The following is a 20,611-nucleotide window of genomic DNA, read 5'->3' on the forward strand; positions in this document are numbered from 1 at the left end:
CTATTGTTTACTTCCACTGTAAAATGTGCTTTTGCCTCAATTTTGGTTTAAAATTTGAAAATCCCCAGATATTTTATAGCTAAATTGTTAATGTGACTTGTTAATCCAAACATGTTCAGCCCTGAACCTGACAGCAGACTTAAATCTCAACCAGCTATTGACATTAAGTGTTAAGGAACCCATGAAAAATGATCTCTACCAGGTGCTAATAATCCAGTATATGACTACATATATAGGAGCTAGTAATTGAATATGAAATGAACATTTTTATTTGTAACTTACAAACCTTTAAATGTGGATTCAACAAATGTTGAACTGCCATGCTGATTTAACAATGAAATTGAGTAATTTGTTAATTGAAAATTTATGTTCATCTGGTATTTAACAATTTCCTTCAGAATAATTGCATTGCAAGAAAAGACAATGCTGTACTGTCTCAATCCAAGTAAACGCTGTAGCCTTGACTAACTCATTAGGCCAATGGTACAGCTGGTTACAAATCTAATTTTTTTTGCAGTTAGACCAAAAGCTGACCTTGCACATGCTGGTCACACCTTGGTGAAAGGAACTGTTCAACTTTACATGCCCTCTTTCCCTTGAGACCTGAACCATCCCTACAGAACAGCTCATAGCACAAAGTAGACAAAACTTAAAAATGTCTTGTATCATTTAAGTTCCACAATTAACAATTTGAATTTTTTTTTCACTTCACTGTTGTTCAGAATCGTGAGTTTGCACTTGGTTTTTCAGACCCAGCAGTTCTGTTTTAAGCTCACCTGGTTTAGGTGGAATGTCTGGTATACTCTAAAGAAGAAAAAGTTAAACAAAGTTAGTTGTAATAGTAGTGACAATACTATATAATGCTGGCAGAAGTGCTAATACATCATCAACCTATAAATCCATGCACCAATGCCAAGACTACTGATCTGCTGTATAACAGGATGTTGATAATAGCACTGTGCCTAGTCATTATTAATAACATTCCCTATAGCAGATGTACTGAGAATAGTAATTTTAAACTACATTTTATATCTTAAATGTTTCTTATGTAATTATTCTATTGCTTGGAGATGGAGCACATTTTCACAAGAATTTTGCAAGCCTCTGATTACCCACCAGAGCGTTAGTTTCTGGAAATCAAACTTTTTACATGTACATTTCCTAGTACATAACATATTGCTGCAGAATTTTGAATTCAATATCCTAGTTTATTTGCACGTAACTCTTGGAGCCCCTGTAAAATGCACCAGAAAGTCATTTACTAATCACTGCTTCAACTCCCCTGCAATGTTGAACCATCCAGGGAACTGTAGATTACATTAGCAAAGTTAATTTGCAACTTAATTCATCACTGCATTCAGTCAAATACAAATGAGCTTTTCCAACAATTTGTTTAATATTGTTTGGACAAGTTCAGTAATTGTCTTAAACTAGAACTACAATCATTTTAATTATTTGGTGTATTTATTTCTCTCCCAGAATTTAGCATTTTTAAAATTACTACAGAATCTGAACCAACCAGCTGCAACTGAAGATGTCAGGTTGACTCATTTTCTTAACCATAAGCATGATCAAATATATATTAGTACTTACATCAAGAGTATAAGAAATGAAGTGCATACATAGTAGAATGTGTGGTATAAATGGAATTTAACTTAACAGGGGGAAGGAACAAGACCAGAAGAAGAAAATTTCATCAGCATATGCTGCCATTTTCAATTATCACTACACTTAACCAACAGGTGTAATGCACAGATGACTCTTGCATGTCAGGGAAGGAACTCTTCATTCAACTTGCCTTCAATAAGTGCACTTCCTAAATTGTTTGGGTTTTACTACACCATTTCTCTGCAGTGACTGAAATAAGTTTATATAAAACTTATTCCTCAACATAGTACTAATAAGCAATAGTCCCTCAAAGCTGCCAAGTTTCATGCAAATCACATGTCAGCCTTTTTAAATTAGTTTGCATCGTCATGAACTTAAATCACTTATGCACTGCCAAAAATATTTCCAGGCATGTTAGTGGAAAGCAAAGAATGATTTCTGTTGTAAACAAAGTCAAATTGATGACCAACCCTTTTTGAGTGAGACAATATCCAGAGACATAAGATACCCATCCCAAGGAATTCCTGCAATAATCAACCTGGGAATTGAATTGTAGCCCAGAGGTGGGGACACTACCACTGCACCACATGAGCCCTCAAGTTCCTCACGATGGTTATTTCAATCACCAATGTTCCTTCTAACTTGCATTTTCACACAGTTGTTCTAATCCTCTGCATTTAGTGATCAGCATAAAACAATGTTTGGATTTCTGAATCCAAACATTACTGACATGTACAAGCCTCAGGAGCCCAACAGGCAGCCATTTGGAGAACTGCTGATTATGATGCAGGTGGGGCTTGGATTGGACATCCTTGCATGACAGTGTCAGAAGTGGGAATATTCACTGATGGCTGGACCACTTGTAGCTCAGCAGATACCTAAGCAGTCTGTCCATATGCAGAAAGACCTGGGCAAGATTCAGTCTGGTCTGTGACAGAATTCACGCCACATATATGTCAGGCAATGACCATCTCATATAAGACAGAATCTATACCATATGAATTGCATCAACTCAAGAAGGCAGTTCATCACCTTTCAAATGTGATTAGGGCTATAATGGACAATAAATGGTAGGTTAGCGGACTATTTATCAGAAAACAAAATTAATAATTTCTCACTCACCAGATCTGGCCTGTAGTACCTGTGTACGACCTCTGCTCCTGCAAACATCGCTAGAAGGCTTGACCCCAACATCTTCAGATAATGAGACCACGATACCCCTGCTGGCATTTTTATTTGCTAAAACAATCCGCTGCTTCACAGCACTGTTAATAAAACATTCAAACATCCAATGATGAATCACTACAACACTACCAGAGAAAATTGGATACAGAACTGGCTTGGTCATAGATGACAGAGTAGCAGTGAAAGGATATTTTTCTGACTAGGTATCTAACCAGCAATGTTCTACAGAATAACAGCAAGGATCCCTGTTGCTTGTAATGAATATTTAGTGATCTGGAGATCTGATTAGTATTTTTGAGGTTTTTAAAAATTATTTTTATTCATTTGTGGCATATGGCCATTGCTGGCTCGCCAGCATTTATCGCCTGTCCCTAGTTACCATTGAGAAAGTGGTGGTGAGCTGCGTTCTTGAACTGTTGCAGTCCACCTGCTGTGGTTTGACTCACAATGCCCTTAGGGAAGGAATTCTAGGATTTTGTTTCAGTAACAATGATGGAACAGCAATTTCTTGCAGATGGCTGTTTTCCCCTGTAAATCTGCTGCCCTTGTCGTAGAATGGAAGTGGTCGTGGGTTTGGCAGGCACTGTCAGAGGATCTTGGTCAATTTCTGTGGCACATCTTATAGATATCACTCACTGCTTCTAAGCATCAATGGAGAAGGAAATGGATGCTTATGGATGGGGTTTCAATCAAGCAGGCTGGTTTGTCATATGTGGTGTGAAGCTTGTGTTGTTGGAGGTGCACCCATCCAGGCACATAGGGAGTATTCCATCACAATCCTGACTTGTGTTTCATAGATGAAAAACAGGCTTTGTTGAGTCAGGAGGTGTGTTATCGCCAATGTTTTCCTAGCCTCTGGCCTACTCTTGTAGCCACTGTGTTTATATGGTGAGCTGGAAATGTGTTGCTGGAAAAGCGCAGCAGGTCAGGCAGCATCCAGGGAACAAGAGAATCGACGTTTCGGGCATAAGCCCTTCTTCAGGAATGAGGAAAGTTTGTCCAGCAGGCCAAGATAAAAGGTAGGGAGGAGGGACTTGGGGGAGGGGCGTCGGAAATGTGATAGGTGGAAAAAGGTCAAGGTGAGGGTGATAGGACAGATTGGGGTGGGGGCGGAGAGGTCGGGAAGAAGATCTCAGGTTAGGAAGGCGGTGCTGAATTCGGTGGATTTGACTGAGACAGGGTGGGGGGAGGGGGAAATGAGGAAACTGGTGAAATCTGAGTTCATCCCTTGTGGTTGGAGGGTTCCTAGCCGGAAGATGAGGCGTTCTTCCTCCAACCGTCGTTTTGTTGTGGTCTGACGATGGAGGTGTGCAAAGACCTGCATATCCTTGGTGGAGTGGGAGGGGGAATTGAAATGTTGAGCTACAGGATGGTTGGGTTGGTTGGTCCGGGTGTCCCAGAGGTGTTCTCTGAAACGCTCCGCAAGTAGGCGGCCTGTCTTCCCAATATAGAGGAGGCCACATCGGGTGCAGAGGATGCAATAGATGATATGTGTGGAGGTGCAGGTGAATCTGTGGCGGATATGGAAGTTAATATGTTGATATGGTGAGTCTAGTTAAGTTTCTGGTCATCCCCAGAATTTTGGTAGTGGGTGATTCAATAATGGTGACACAATTAAATATCATGGGGCAGTGGTTAGATCGTCTCTTATTGGTGATCGTCATAGCCTGACATTTGTGTGTCATGAATGTTACTCACCACTTGTCAGCCCAAGACAGACTTGATTTATTTTGATCACATGTACCTAGGCATAGTGAAATGTTTTGTTTTCCGTGTAATACAGGCAGCTCATACCATACAAAGATCATAGTGTGATTGAATAGAGTGAGGAATATGCAGTTATGGCTGCAAAGCTGTACAAAAAGGACAATCAACATTAGAGTTGAAATTTGAGTTTAATGACATCGGGCATAAAGCTGTTTTTGAACTTGTTGCTATGTATAGAGTCATAGAGATGTACAGCATGGAAACAGACCCTTCAGTCCAACCCATCCATGCTGACCAGCTATCCTAACCCAATCTATGTTCAAGCTTTTCTACCTTCTGCCTGATGGAATAAGTCAGAAGAGATTATAACCGGGGTGGATCTTTGATGATGTTGGCTGCCTTTCCACACCAATGAGAAGTGTAAATGCAGACCATGGATGGAAGGTTGGCTTGCATGATGGACTGGGCGGTGTTCACAACTCTGTAGTTTCTTATGATTGAGCAGTTGCCATACCAGGCTGTAATGAATCCAGATAGAATGCTTCTTATGTGCATCTGTAAAAGTTGGTGAGAGTCCGTATGGACATGCCAAATTTCCTTAGCCTCCTAAGGAAAAGGAGGCATTGTTGTATCTTCTTGACTGTCTCATCAACGTGGGTGGTGCAGGAGAGATTGTTGGTGATTGTCACAGCTAGGAACTTGATGCTACCAACCATCTCCACCTCATCTCTGTTGATGTAGATAGGCATGTGCCTTCTACCTTGCTTCCTGAAGTCGATGATCAGCTCTTTAGTTTTGCTGTCCAGATCTTGTTTTTCATTTTGAAAGGCATTGTGTGTTGGTGCAGGCTTGGTGGGCTGTAGGGCCTGTTCCTGTGCTATTCTTTGTAAATGTCAACAGTTCTCAAAAAAAATTATGTATGGTTGCTACACAAGAATCATCATTTAGTGTGCATTTTTGATTGCTGAGGCATTTAAAAACACAGCATACAGTAAAAGGCAACTGTAAACCTGTAGTAGATAATCCACCAGTTTCTTGAAGTTAATTCAACATGTTTTGATGTATTATACATTTTAAACCACAAATTTGTATACCTTTCTGAACAGTATTGAACTACTTCATATGGACTGCAGCAGTTGAAGGCAGCAGCTGATCAGCACTTTCTCAACAACAATTAGGAATGGACAGCAAATCTAGGGCTTTGCCAGTGTTGCTCATACTTCATGATATAAAAATAACATAAATGTCAAGAGTTTTAATTGTAATTCTAGCTTCCAGTAAAACTTGCAACTATTATACTGAGCCCCAATGTGTATACTGGAACAGATTTCAGAATCTTCAGATTGGGTGCTAAACAAAAGCATTTTATTTTCTTCTTACTTTTCACTCAATGCTGTAAACCATTGGAATTCACTATCTAAAATGGCTATAGATGCTCAGTTGTTGAGTATTTCTAAGGCTGAAATGGATAGATTATGGATTTCTATCAGAATGAAAGATTTGGCAGAAAGGCAGAGTGGATGTCAGTGCTCAATCATGAATTAAACTCCTGAATGCCAGTGTAGTCAGGAGCTCCTGCTTATGATCTTCAGGGATATAACACGTTTGCAATCTGAAATCAGATTACAGTTGGCTGCTTTCTAATTTTTTTTTTTACAAATACTTGGTTATATATGTCCTATGGGAACTGATACATCAGCAATGTAGCTGTGATTATAGCAAGTAGTTTTTCTGTATGGGCAACTGCACAACTTCTTAAGCGAGATGTTAACTTAAGAGTAAGAAAAACAAATATCACAAAGCTGGTCTCTATTTTTCTAAAAACTGTTCCTTTTCTCAAGGATACTGTCCTTGAGACAGAGGGGTCATAAACAGCTCCCAGCTACTTTGATACAGAGATGAAAAAGGATGTTGAAATGCCTTTTGTTTATATGTAAACAGATGAGACTTCAAGCCAAAGTGGTCATGTTTTAGTAGTAACCTGTATAATGAAAGGGGAGTGGTCAGCTCTCCAGCTGAGCAGTTCAGTCCAGAACGAGTTAGGAGTTCAACAGTGAGCTGCGTGGAAACAGGTTACGAATCTCTGTCTCTCCCCTTCTGCCCTTCTAACTTCAACTTGTGAGCATTTTTTCCACTTTTACTGCTTTTTAAGGGGGTTTGCTAATTGGGATTTTTATGTATATTCAGAACAGCATAATTAAGTCCAGTTTAGAGAGACTGAGTTCTGTAGGGGTTCTTTATTCTGTTCTTTGGGTTTCATTGTGTAATTTTGTGAATACATTTTTTTCTGTTTTAAAACATGGAAGTCAACCTAGCTAACTTACTCTGGGTAATTTTCACTGTACACTTACCGAAACAAATTGCAAAGTTATGGTCTGGGCAGCCTGCTTAAGAATGTTTTGAGTGGTCTGGCCTAGTCCAGAACACAAGAAACTAAACTTATTTTTCAATTTTTAAATTTGTTTTAAAAATTCACTTGGGAGTTTTGTATTTGTTGGAACATTCTGAATGCAGAAGATGCTATTATTTGGGTCTAAACAACAAATTAACTGGGATTGGCTCAGCATTTTTCCAATATTCAGGCCATATTTCACAGCTGTCAGCTGCCTGTAAGCTCCTGAATATTTTGTGCATTTGTTTTCAGATTTGTATTAACTAGCCTGTATTTTTCACAAAGCCTCCTGACTTGCTGAGTATTGACAACGTCTGCAATGGTTGTGCTTTATTTAGAAAAAGATGTACAGACTGGTTGGGCCAAACAGTCTGTTCATATTAGATTAGATTAGATTCCCCAGTGTGGAAACACACCCTTCAGCCCAACCAGTCCACACCGACCCTCCGAAGGGTGACCCTCCGAAGGGTAACCCACCCAGACTCATTCCCCTCTAACTAATGAGCCTATGGGCAATTTAGCATGGCCAATTCACCTGACCTGCACATCTTTGGACTGTGGGAGGAAACCGGAGCACCCGGAGGAAACCCACACAGACACAGGGAGAATGTGCAAACTCCACACAGACAATCGCCAGAGGCTGGAATTGAACCTGGGACCCTGGAGCTGTGAGGCAACGGTGCTAACCACTGAGCCACCGTGCTGCACTATAATATAACATTTATGAACCGAGGCACTCAGGTCACTGGGTTTCTGACGCAGCAGATCATACAGTGGTCATGGAGAGTGTGTGTTGTAGATTTACCACAATGATATGTGGGCTACAAGGGTTAGATTACACTGAGAGAACATATCTGTGGCATGGTGGCACTGCGATTAGCTCTGCTGCCTCACAGTGCCAGGGATGAAAAATGTGTTGCTGGAAAAGCACAGCAAGTCAGGCAGCATCCAAGGAGCAGGAGAATCGACGTTTCGGGCATAAGCCCTTCTTCAGGAATCTGAAGAAGGGCTTATGCCCAAAACGACAATTCTCCTGCTCCTTGGATGCTGCCTGACCTGCTGTGCTTTTCCAGCAACACACTTTTCAGCCCTGATCTCCAGCATCTGCAGTCCTCACTGTGTGTGGGTTTCTGCTGCATGCCTCCGGTTTACTCCCGCACGTTAGGTGGATTGGCCATGCTAAATTGCCCATAATGCCCAAGTAAGTGAAGGCTGTCGAAAAGTGCAATACTGGAAAAGCACAGTCGGTCAGGCAGCATCAGAGGAGGAGAATCAACGTTTCAGGAAATAAGCCCTTCATCAGGAATGACGCTTGTGGTCCAAGGGTTTCTGGTAACCAACTCAACACAGGCGACCACTACAAACATACCGACTCCCACAGATACCTGGCCTACACCTCCTCCCACCTCCACCGCATCTCCTCCACTTCCCGCTCCTACCCCCTTGAGCCCTGCCCCTCCAACCGCCACCAGGACAGAACCCCACTGGTCCTCATCTACCACCCCACCAACCTCCATATACACCGTATCTTCCGCCGTCATTTCCACCACCTCCAAACGGACCCAACCACCAGGGATATATTTCCCTCCCCTCCCCTATCAGCGTTCCGAAAAGACCACTCCCTCCGTGACTCCCTCGTCAGGTCCACAACCCTCACCAACCCAACGTCCACTCCCGACACCTTCCCCTGCAACCGCAAGAAATGCAAAACTTGCGCCCACACCTCCCCCTTTACTTCCCTCCAAGGCCCCAAGGGATCCTTCCACATCCGCCACAAATTCACCTGCACCTCCACACACATTTATTGCATCCGCTGCACCTGATGTGGCCTCCTCTATATTGGGGAGACAGGCCGCCTACTTGCGGAACGTTTCAGAGAACACCTTTGGGACACCCGGACCAACCAACCCAACCACCCCGTGGCTCAACACTTCAACTCCCCTTCCCACTCCACCAAGGACATGTAGGTCCTTGGACTCCTCCATCGCCAGACCATAGCAACACGACGGTTGGACGAAGAACCTAGGCCTCATCTTCCGCCTAGGAACCCTCCAACCACAAGGGATGAACTCCGATTTCTCCAGTTTCCTCATTTCCCCTCCCCCCACCTTGTCTCAGTCAAATACCTCGAACTCAGCACCGCCTTCCTAACCTGCAATCTTCTTCCTGACCTCTCAGCCCCCACCCTCACTCCGGCCTATCACCCTCACCTTAACCTCCTTCTACCTATCGCATTTCCAACACCCCTCCCCCAAGTCCCTCCTCCCTACCTTTTATCTTAGCTCGCTGGACACACTTTCCTCATTCCTGAAGAAGGGCTCATGCCCGAAACGTCGATTCTCCTGCTCCTTGGATGCTGCCTGACCTGCTACGCTTTTCCAGCAACTCATTTTCAGCTCTGATCTCCAGCATCTGCAGTCCTCACTTTCTCCTACACCTCCTCCCACCCTGACTCCTGTAAAAACGCTATCCCTTATTCCCAATTCCTCTGTCTCCACCGCATCTGCTCCCAGGAGGACCAGTTCCACTATAGAACATCCCAGATGGCTTCCTCCTTCAAAGACCACAATTTCCCCTCCCACATGGTCGACAATACCCTCCAGCACATCTCCTCCTCTTCCCGCTCCTCTGCCCGTGAACCTCAACCTTCCAATCACAAGGACAGAACTTCCCCTGGTCCTCACCTTCCACCCCACCAACATCCAGATACATCACATCATCCTCTGCCATTTAAAAGTAGACCTCACCACAAGATATACTACCCTCCTGTCAGAGAAATGTGCCCAATAAATTAGAGATCACAAAGCACAGTTCGAAGTGAAATCGACAAACAGTTTATTAGTAGGCGATAGCGTGGAAGAGAAACTGACTAAGCTGAAACAGTACAGACAGTCTGCCCAGGCAGTCAAGAATTTCTCTTCCCAGAGCTGAGGATGTGACCAGATTTTATTATAATGCTGTACAATAAGGCTAATTAGAAATGGGGAAAATACAATGCATCTGGAAATGGAGTAATCTAGTTATAATGATGCTAATTCGAAAATAGTTATCGGAGGAATGTCACGATTCTCTGCACAAAGCAACATTCTGACAGTATCGAAGGTTCCGGAGGTTTCATTCCTCTTTACAGGTAAGTGCTAATGACTCCTCTGAAGTGGTGAGGTGCTTCCATTGTCTTGTCCTGGGAGCAATGCTCTTGCTGGTGCCTTTCTGTCTGACCAGTTCTTTGTGTGGCTTTGGTACTGCTAGGTTGTGAAACTGCTCTCGGGGCTTTGGGATAGCTGTGGTGCTCTGTCATTGTTAGTGGGACTTGAAGTGTATTCCCTTGTCTGAGAGTATGGTCTAGTTTTGCTTGTCAGCTTGCTTGGTCCCTTGCTGAGGCATTCTGGGTGTTTTGGTACATTTTAGCCAATTTTGCTTTTGTTAGCCTATTATGGGTTGGCAGATCTTTTCCCACATCTTCTCACCTCTATCTGCATTTCGGAGAGACCATTCCCTTCACAACTCCCTTGTCAGATCCCCCACCAACCCAAAACGAAACCAGCACCTTCCCCTGCCACCGCAAGAAGTGCAAAACCTGTGCCCACACTTACCACTTCACCTCTGTCCAAGGCCTCAAAGGATCGTTTTACATCTGACAGAAATTTACCTGTACTTCCACACGTCATATTTCATCTACCTATCGTATTGCCACCTACCTTCCCCCCCCCCCGCCATGTATCTCTCAGCCCTCTCGACCCACAAGCCTCACTCCTGATGAAGGGCTTGTGCCCAAAATGTTGATTCTCCTGCTCCTTGGATGCTGCCTGACTGGCTGTGCTTTTCTAGCAGCACACTCTTCGACTCCGATCTCCAGCAACTGCAGTCCTCACTTTTTCCAGGTATGTGAAGGCTGGGTGGATTAGCCATAAGAAATTCAGGGTTGCAAGGATGGGGTGGATGCTCTTCGGAGGATCAGTGTGAACTTGATGGGCCAAATGGCCTGCATCCACATTGTAAGGATCCTATGATTTATGACTTCAGGGTGTGTCTATAATTTATAAGAGTTAAAACTGACTTGACCAAGGTTACAAAACATTAAAAGGGAACAGACAGGGTAGTTAAGAAACTATTTCTGCCAGTTGAGGAGCTTACGACTATGGTCATAGCCAAAAACACCTTTCAAGACTGAAACAAGTAAACACGCGTTAAAAACTGGAAATATTTGGATCTCTCTTCCGCAAATTCATTTTACATCAGATTGCTATCGACAAATATTAAATGATATGTGGGCAAAGGGAGACAAAATTACACAAGATGCACAGCACAGAAAGAAGCCGATATTTTATTGTATTTGTATTCCATCCTGTCACATCATTTAAATATCAGCCTCACCCTCCATTCCCTTCTGCCTCGCACAGTCGTCAATGTCCCCTTAAATGCATCATTACTATCTGTCTCAACCATTCCTTGTGGGAGCGAGTTCTACATCCTCACTACCGTCTGGGTGAAGAGACTTTCACAGTCATAGAGTCGGTGGGCTTTTGTGTCCACAATGATCACCAAGCATCTATTCTAATCCCATTTTGCCCACACTTGGCCCCCTGTCTTGCATGCTGTTGCATTTCAACTGCTCATTCAAATACATAAGTGTCTTTCGGATTCTCACCTCTACCTTCGTTTTAGGTAGTGAGTTCCAGATGATTTTCTACCACCCCTCCCCCCCTCGCCCCAGAACCACTTGCTCTTTACCTTAAAACGATGTTCACCACCCTCGCGGGTTCTCCCCTATCTACCTATGTAGCTTTGTGGTTATTGAACCACCACTCGTCGACCAGCCCGAAGAAGTCGAACCGAGGAGACCATAGCTCCCACGGAATCCTCTGCCCGTACAGTTTGAGTGGAGGCGCACAGCACTTACCGGCTCCCAGTCGTCCCGACCTTTCCACCTCCAGCCCGTTGTCGGGGAATGGAAGACGGTGCTTCTCTGACAACCGTCCCTCGTGCCGCAACGGAGCAACGACGTTAGTTCCGCCCCTCAAAACACCGCCGTCCGGCGACCGTTTCCTCCGCTCATTAACCACAACATGCTTCCAAAACAACCAAAATAAAATGCGTTACCAGTAAGGGCCATTTCCCCCCACCCATTCGCTGACCATATTCTCTCCTAGGCTCCAAACGGCCTGCAACACAAACCGTTAGGGATGGAACACCCGGCTCAGATCGGCTTCAGAATTCACCAAGTGTAGTGGGGGGTGTGGAAGAGACATGAGATGTGAATGATCTTACATTTAAGGCAGCGAATGACTGTAGAATAACCCAATGTAGAATTAAAACATCAATAATTCTAACGGAGAAGGCTTGAAGGCACGTCTTTAACTTTTATGTCCCATCCTATTTATGGAGGTCCACTCTCCCCTCCTTCATGTGCGGAAGGAGCTTGTTTGGTCGGGTCCAAGCCGCGTGCGCCCCCTGCGGGAGTGGGCAGGTGGCCCCTTTTGTTTGGCGGGGTTGACGGAGCTCCCGGTTGTCCCACAGCGACGGTGATGGAGGCGCAGAGGCCGCTCGAAGGCTCGGGGCTGTCGTCCGAGTACTTTCAGAATTGGTGAGTGAATGAGAGAGGCGGATAATGAGCCGGCCGCTGTGGGAGCTCAGGCCTGGGCCTTTACCTCGGCGAACACTTCCGCATCTGTGTCGATCCCCCAGCGTCGACTTCACTCACTCTCTTCCCCTCTTTGTGTTCACCCCCAGGTACGGGAGCTCCGACCCGCTGGCGGCCCGACTCTGGCAGGCCCAGGCCCAGGCCCAGGCAGCCACAGGGCCCGATCCCTACAGCCTGGAGGAGGCCGCAGCTCCTCCAAAAGAGGCCGGACAGGGTAAGAGTATCCAGGATTGAATGGATGTATTTCGTATTGTGAAACTCACCGTAGATCATCGACAATAAAATTACAACTCCGCCTGGAAAACAGACGTTAAATATAAATTGTAGCTTTTTCTGCGACCTGTTGACTGTCTCAGCGCTCAATAAGGTAGCAGGCCAGGAAGCTGGAGTTCTTCTCACCAGATGGGCAATGATCCGTTTTATATCTTTAGTAAAACCTCACAAGGCGCTTCATAGGAGCATAAGTTAAATTTACACCCAGCCAAGTAGGGAGTTGTAAGGCCAGATGACCAAGAGTTTGGGCAGTGGGGTTGGTTTTAAGGTGTGCCTTCACAGGAAAGCATGGTGCAGAGAGATACCTGGTGAAGGGCAGTGTTCCGAAAGTTAGTGCTTCCAAATAAACCTATTGGATTATAACCTGGTGTTGTGTAATTTTTAACCAAGTTTACAAAGCGTCTGGTTCTGCCTCAGTTGCCAGGGAGAGGGACAACATTAGTGACTAGGGATTGAAATTTGGGATGACGATTAATGATTATGGCTTTTGACTTCCCACTGTTTAATCAGAAAGAAACATCTGCCAAATGAGCTCTGTCAAAAAAGCAGTTTGAAAATGAGAGAAGATGGCAGCATCCAGTGAGGACTGCAGAGGCTGGAGATTAGAGGCAAGGTTAATGTGGTGCTGGAAAAGCTCAACAGGTCAGGCAGCATCCGAGGAGCAAGAAAATCGACATTTCGGGCAGGATCCCTTCATCAGAAATGAGGCTGGGAGCCTCAAGGGTGGAGAGATGAATGGGAGGGGGGTAGGGCTGGGGAGAAGGTAGTTGAGAGTGCAATAGGTGGATGGAGGTGGGGATAAAGGTGATAGGAAGGAGAGGGGGTGGAGCAGATAGGTGGGAAGGAAGATTGACCGGTGGCACAGGTCCTGAGGATGGTGCTGAGCTGGAAGGTTGGAACTGGGGTGGGGGGGGGGAAATGAGGAAACTGATGAAGTCCACATTGATGCCCTGGGGTTGAAGGGTTTCAAGGCGGAAGATGAGGCATTCTTTCTTCAGGCATTGGATGGTGAGGGAGTGGCAGTGGAGGAGGCCCAGGACCTGCATGTCCTCGGAAGACTGGGAGGGGGAGTTGAAATGTTTGGCCACGGGGCAGTGGAGTTGGTTGCAAAAATGCTATCTCATATTCCCAATTCCTCCACCTCTGCAGTATCTGGTCCCAGGAGGACCATTCCACCACAGAACACAGCAGATGGCCTCCTTCTTTAAAGACCGTAATTTCCCCTCCCATGTGGTTGAAGATGCCCTCAAATGCATCTCATCCATGTCCCGAACCTCCATCCTCAAACCGCAACAAGAACAGACCCGCACCCCCCCCCCCCCCTCCCCGGTCCTCACCAACCTCCGCATAAACCGCACCATGTGCTGACATTTCCGTCACCTACGAACAGACCCCACTACTAAGGATATATTTCCTTCCCGACCCCTATCCGCTTTCCTCGAAGACCGTTGACTACTTGGTCAGGTCCATGCCTCCCAACAACCCACCCTACCCTCTTTGTCACCACAAAATTTGCAAAACCTGCGCCCACTATCTCTCCTCCCACCTCCCCTCCATTCAAGGCCCCAAAGGAGCCTTCCACATCCATCAAAGTTTCTCCTACACTTCCACAAATATCATTTGTTGCATCCGTTACTCCCAATGCGGTCTCCTTTACATTGGGGAGACTGGATGTTTTCTCGCAGAGTGCTTCAGGGACACCTACACCAGTCAACACCACTGCCCCATGCCTAAACATTTCAACTCCCCTTCCCACTCTGCTGAGGATATGCAGGCCCTGGGCCTCCTCCATCGCCACTCCCTCACCACCCAATGCCTGGAGGAAGAACGCTTTACCTTCTGCCTCGGGGCCCTTCAACCCCAGGGCATCAATGTGGACTTCACCAGTTTCCTCATTTCCCCTCCCCCCACCTTACCCCAGTTCCACCTTCCAGCTCAGCACCGCCCTCATGACCTGTCAATCTTGCTTCCCACTATCCGCTCCACCCTCCTCTCTGACCTATCACCTTTTCCCCTTCATCCACGTAGTGCACTTTCAGCTATCTTCTCCCCAGCTCCACCCCCTCACATTTATCTCTCCTCCCCCGGAGCTTCCAGCCTCGTTCCTGATGAAGGGCTCCTGCCCAAAATGTCGATTTTCCTGCTCCTCGGATGCTGCCTGACCTGTTGTACTTTCCTGCATCACTCTAATATTGGCATCATGTGAGGTACAGCTTTGTCTCAAGCATGTATGTGGACAGTGATACTGTGTTTAAAGATGATGTTGCAAAGAAATATGGACCTTTGGGGGCACCCAAGGTACTGTAGCAGAACTAAAAGCTATTGTAGGTAATCTGTTGACAGTGATAGATAAATAAGAATGCAGCTGGATGAGAGTAGTCCCAACTGTTTTGGAGGAAGGTTTGGTTAATTTAAGAGTTTGCAAGCACCTGATGATGATAATAGATCATCCATCATTGTCAAAATTACTTAGAATATTTGAGTAAGGCAGGCAGCAGCATGCTAACAGACTTTAGAGAGTAAAGGAATGTTGAAGATGGGGTAGTTTTAGAGGTAAAGGAGTCAAACTTGGGTCTCACAAATGTATACAGTCATAGAGATGTACAGCATGGAAACAGACCCTTTGGTCCAAATCATTCATGCCGACCAGATATCCCAACCCAATCTAGTCCCACTGCCAGCAACTGGCCCATATCTCTCCAAACCCTTCCTATTCATATACCCATCCAGGTGCCTTTTAAATGTTGCAATTATACCAGCCTTCTACCACTTCCTCAATCTATACATGTACCACCCTCTGTGTGAAAAAGTTGCCCCTTAGGTTCTTTTTATATCTTTCCCCTCTCACCCTAAACCTATACCCTCTAGTTCTGGACTCCCCAACCCCATGGAATAGACTTATTTATTTATCCTATCCATGCCCCTCATGATCTTATAAACCTCTATAAGGTCACTTCTCAGCCACTGGCACTCCAGGTAAGACAGTCCCAGCCTATTCAACTTCTCCCTATAACTCAAATCCTCCAACCCTGGCAACATCCTTGTAAATCTTTGAACCCTTTCACGTTCCTGATAGAAAGGAGACCAGAGCTGCAATATTCCAATAGTGGCCTAACCAATGTCCTGTACAGCCACAACATGACCTCCCAACTCCTGTACTTAATACTCTGACCAAGAAAGGAAAGCATACCAAACACTGCCTTCACTATCCTATCTACCTGTGACTCTACTTTCAAGGAGCTATGAACCTGTACTTGAAGATCTCTGTTCAGCAGCATTTAGAACATAGAAGAATGCAGCGCAGTACAGGCCCTTTGGCCCTCGATGTTGCGCCGATCCAAGCCCACCTAACCTATACTAACCCACTATCCTCCATATACCTATCCAATGCCCACTTAAATGCCCATAAAGAGGGAGAGTCCACCACTGCTACTGGCAGGGCATTCCATGAACTTACGACTCGCTGAGTGAAGAACCTACCCCTAACTTCAATCCTATATCTACCCCCCCTTAATTTAAAACTATGCCCCCTTGTAATACCCGACTCCATACGCGGGAAAAGGTTCACACTGTCAACCCTATCTAACCCCCTAATCATCTTGTACACCTCAATCAAGTCACCCCTAAACCTTCTTTTCTCTAATGAAAACAGCCCCAAGTGTCTCAGTCTTTCCTCATACGATCTTCCTTCCATACCAGGCAACATCCTGGTAAACCTCCTCTGCACCCGTTCCAGTGCCTCCACATCCTTCCAATAGTATGGCGACCAAAACTGCACACAATATTCCAGATGCGGCCGCACCAGAGTCTTATACAACTGCATCATGACCTCAGGACTCCGGAACTCAATTCCTCTACCAATAAAAGCCAGTACGCCATATGCCTTCCTCACCGCACTATTTACCTGGGTGGCAACTTTCAGAGATCTGTGTACATGGACACCAAGATCCCTCTGCTCATCCACACTACCAAGTATCCGACCATTAGCCCAGTACCCCATCTTTTTGTTATTCTTCCCAAAGTGAATCACCTCACACTTAGCTACATTGAATTCCATTTGCCACCTTTCTGCCCAGCTCTGCAGCTTCTCTATATCCTGCTGTAACCTGCCACATGCTTCCTCACTGTCAACAACTCCTCCGACTTTTGTGTCATCCGCAAACTTGCTCACCCAACCTTCTAACCCCTCTTCCAGGTCATTTATAAAAATGACAAACAGCAATGGTCCCAAAACAGATCCTTGCGGAACACCGCTAGTGACGGCACTCCATGAAGAAACTTTGCCATCAACTACTACCCTACTACTTCCTGAGTCCTTACCATTAAGTGTATAAGTCCTGCTAAGATTTGCTTGAGTTTTTTTAAGGAAGTAACAAAGGTGATTGAAAACAGGACAGTGGATGTGGTAGAATCATAGATGTGTACAGCACGGAAACAGACCCTTCAATCCAACTTGTCCATGCCGAGCAGATATTCTAAATCTAGTCCCATTTGCCAGCATTTGGCCCATATCCCTCATAAACCCTTCCTACTCTCATACAACATTTAAAAAGGTAGCTGGATGGGTAATTGTACCAGCCTCCACCACTTCCTCTGGCAGCTCATTCCATACAAGCACTACCCTCTGCATGAAAAGGTTGCCCCTTGGGTCCTTTTTATATCTTTCCCCTCTCACCCTAAACCTATGCCCTCTAGTTCTGGACTCCCCCAACCCCAGGGACAGGACTTATTTATTTATCTTATCCGTATCCCTCACGATCTTATAAATCTCTATAAGGTCACTTCTCAGCCTTTAGAGCTCCAGGGAAAACAGTCCCAGCCTATTGAACTTCTCCCTATAGCTCAAATCCTCCAACCCTGGCAACACCCTTGTAAATGTTTTCTGAACCCTTTCCAGTTTCACAAAAGCCATCCTATAGCAGGGAGACCATAATTTCACAAGGCTTTTGACAGAGTCCCTCATAGCAGCCTGGTCCAGAAGATAAAGTCACATGAGATCCATGGTGAACTGGTAAGATGGATACAAAACTGACATGGTCACAGAAGACAGTAGTGGTGGTGGGGTGTTTTTTTGACTGGACATCTGTGACCAGTGGTGTTTCACAGGGATCGATGTTGACACCCCTGAAGTTTGTGATATATATGTATAAATGATATGGTGGAGAATGTAGGTGGTCTGATCAGTAAGTTTGTGGATGACACAAAGATGGGGAGACAGCAAGATATAAATAGACTGGAGACTTGGACAAATAAGTTGCTGATGGAATTTAATGAGGACAAATGCAAGGTGATACATTTTGGAATGCCTAATGCAGGAGGGAGTATAGACCAAATGACAGAATCCTTAGCCTGAGTGTTTGGAAAAGGTGGTCAAAAAGGCTGATGGCATACTTGCCTTCATCGGTCAAGCCATAGAGCATATCATATTGCAACTGTATAGAACTTTAGTTAGGCTATATTTGGATTATTGCATACAGTACTGTTCGCTACACTATCAGAAGAATGTGGAGACTTTGGAGAGTTACAGCAAAGGTTTACCAGTCAGCATATTGCCTAGTTTGGAGGGTATTAGCTATGACGAGAGATTGGACAAACTTTGGTTTTATTTGAACACTGGAGGCTAAGGGTTGATTTGATAGAAGTTCACAAAATTGAGAGGAATGCTACTAGGGGAATATACTATATAGGGGACATAAGTTTAAGGTAAAGGGGGAAAAGTTTAAAAGAGATGTGAGAAGAGAGGTTTTTTACATAGGGTGACAAGTACCCAAAATGCACTGCCAAAGGAGATGATAGAAGCAGATATAAAAGCATGTTTAAGAGGCGTTTTGATAGATATGTGGATGGGCATGTAGTAGAGGCATTTGGACCCTGTAGAGACAAGGGGTTTTTAGTTTAGAAAGGCATCATGGATGAAGCTTGTTCCTCAATTTGAGGAGGTGTTGGTGGTGGTAGCATTTTTGAAGGAGAGTGTGACAGTATCTTTCAGGGTGGGGGGGGTGGTGGAGTGGAGGATAGAGGTGAAGAACTATTAACAATATTGCCTAATAAAGAAACTAGAAAGAGAAAGTCGGTGATTTGCAGGTTAGTGAAAATAGGTTTTGAAAGGGCAAGTGATAGGTCCTTTGGACAAGGTGAATACAAAGATAATGAGGGGAGAATGACTGCAGAAAGTCATAAGTTTAGGGTTGGGGCAGGTGGAAGAATGGACAGTCCACACCCTGAAAATGATGTATTAACTATTGTAAGACAATAATTCACTTTTGTACACCTCACAATCAACTTTAACCTTTTGCCATTTGTACACAACTTATTTAGAACTGACCATGTGATTTCAAGCTATTATCTATTGTCTCCAAACAAAGTCAACAACCGTTATATTTTAAAATTTTTAGCATTTTGTTGCATCTTTTTAGTCACTTGATACTTAAGTATTGCCCAAAAAAAATCTTGTCAAAATTTTTGACTTCCACTTTCTTGCAAAAAATACCAAAGTAAAGGGAAGATGCTATTTTTACTAAGAGGGAAGTGCTTATTGTTTGGCATGGGGACACTGATTAGTATTATCATGGACAGTTCACTAGGTTTTGATGCTTGACAGTTAACTGCCAAGGTTTGTTAAACTTTTAAAAAGACAAGTTGACTCCGGTCAAGACATATTATTGGGTTCCATGAGAAATGTCTTCAATGGAATGATACCCAATTTCCTATCCCTTGCAAACTTCTGATACAGAGATGGTCCATATGTGAATCTGCAGCCTTACAGAACAGACTGATTTTCAACTAGGACACTGGGAAAAGGAAGCTTATATAACTGCTCCATTTCAAATGGGACTTTGAACACAAGATAGTGTCGAGTATGACATGCAAACTGCTGTCTACCACATCAACACATTCACAAGTGAAGATGTTTGACCTGAGTTAATTGTTCAGTCTGCACACTTGATGCTGAAAAAGGGCAAATCAATGCTATTCTGTAGTTTAATTGCTAATCTGATTATATAATTTCTCACTGTATTCTACATAGTCATGAGTGGGCCTAATGCCATCACTTTTGGTATTGAAAAGTGTCCACTCTTCCTCCGATTTCCTGAAAGATAACCATTGCATTAACTTAACTCCTTTGCACTCTTTTGATGCTATCCATTGAATATTTTAACAAATTAAGAATTGTAAGCATTAATCCTGAGTTATTCACTGGATTAAATCATCTCTTAACTAACAGGAATCAGAGAATTAATTCGCCTTTTTCATTCATGGTACTGTGAGCATAGTCAGTCAGCCAATCCAGTATGCCTGCTAATATATCATTCCCCAACACCATGAGCTCTTATATCGTGCAGTGACCTTGTTAAAGTACCTATTTGAGATGGCTCGGGGAATCCCTAATGGACTCAACCTGTAACCCTCTCTTGGTTCATCCTGGAGATTGTACTCTGTAGCAGTCTTGAATATAAAACTCTTACAGGCAGTTTAGTTGAAATTATTACCTTTTTATTTACCAATGGCATCAGTGTTAACTGTAACATTGATCCCTACAAACCAGGCTTGAGCTAAGGATTTAAAACCATTAGCAGAGTAGAGATGCCAACTCTTACCCCTAAGAGCTCTCTCAGTCTACTCCTTATTGCTGAAAACAAGCTGTCTTTATACATAAATTGGTATTATGTCCTTAATTGGATGAGCAGCAATAAAATGGCAAAAGTTTGCAGAGAAAGAGAAAATCATTGACAGGTTTGAGTATGTTTAACTAATTAAGCTACATGTACATCAAAGTGGGAAGCTCTGATCAAGCGAGGCCAAAT

The 20,611-nt window shown here is 44.3% G+C and overlaps 3 protein-coding genes across 5 annotated transcripts in view; 1 reads left to right on the forward strand and 2 right to left on the reverse strand.

Annotated features, from left to right (window-relative positions):
• Window positions 1–246: 246 nt before the first annotated feature.
• c19h12orf73 (chromosome 19 C12orf73 homolog) lies at window positions 247–12,222 on the reverse strand. Of its 2 annotated transcripts, none has more exons than XM_043709940.1 (3): window positions 11,793–12,222; window positions 2,731–2,873; window positions 247–804 (listed from the first exon to the last, which is right to left on the reverse strand). In XM_043709940.1, exons 2-3 carry the CDS (start codon window positions 2,836–2,838, stop codon window positions 709–711), a joined length of 204 nt encoding a protein of 67 aa, XP_043565875.1. In that variant the 5' UTR covers window positions 2,839–2,873; window positions 11,793–12,222; the 3' UTR covers window positions 247–708. The 2 variants fall into 2 exon arrangements, with proteins under 2 accessions (XP_043565875.1, XP_043565876.1); XM_043709941.1 differs by lacking the exon at window positions 11,793–12,222 and adding an exon at window positions 11,624–11,778.
• Window positions 12,223–12,331: 109 nt separating this feature from the next.
• Window positions 12,332–20,611, forward strand: part of LOC122559835 (G/T mismatch-specific thymine DNA glycosylase-like) — a 32,203-nt gene continuing 23,923 nt past the window's right edge. For both annotated transcript variants that reach the window (XM_043709931.1, XM_043709932.1), the window contains exons 1-2: window positions 12,332–12,476; window positions 12,623–12,747. In XM_043709931.1, the coding sequence (XP_043565866.1) occupies window positions 12,418–12,476; window positions 12,623–12,747 (184 nt within the window). In that variant the 5' untranslated portion in view covers window positions 12,332–12,417. The remainder of the gene's footprint in view (window positions 12,477–12,622; window positions 12,748–20,611) is intronic.
• glt8d2 (glycosyltransferase 8 domain containing 2) overlaps window positions 12,763–20,611 on the reverse strand; it is a 74,311-nt gene continuing 66,462 nt past the window's right edge. The window contains exon 11 of the mRNA XM_043709939.1: window positions 12,763–12,829. Within this exon, the coding sequence (XP_043565874.1) occupies window positions 12,793–12,829 (37 nt within the window). The 3' untranslated portion in view covers window positions 12,763–12,792. The remainder of the gene's footprint in view (window positions 12,830–20,611) is intronic.

Source organism: Chiloscyllium plagiosum, chromosome 19 (genome assembly GCF_004010195.1).
Source record: "Chiloscyllium plagiosum isolate BGI_BamShark_2017 chromosome 19, ASM401019v2, whole genome shotgun sequence".
NCBI classification, from domain to species: Eukaryota; Metazoa; Chordata; class Chondrichthyes; order Orectolobiformes; family Hemiscylliidae; genus Chiloscyllium; species Chiloscyllium plagiosum.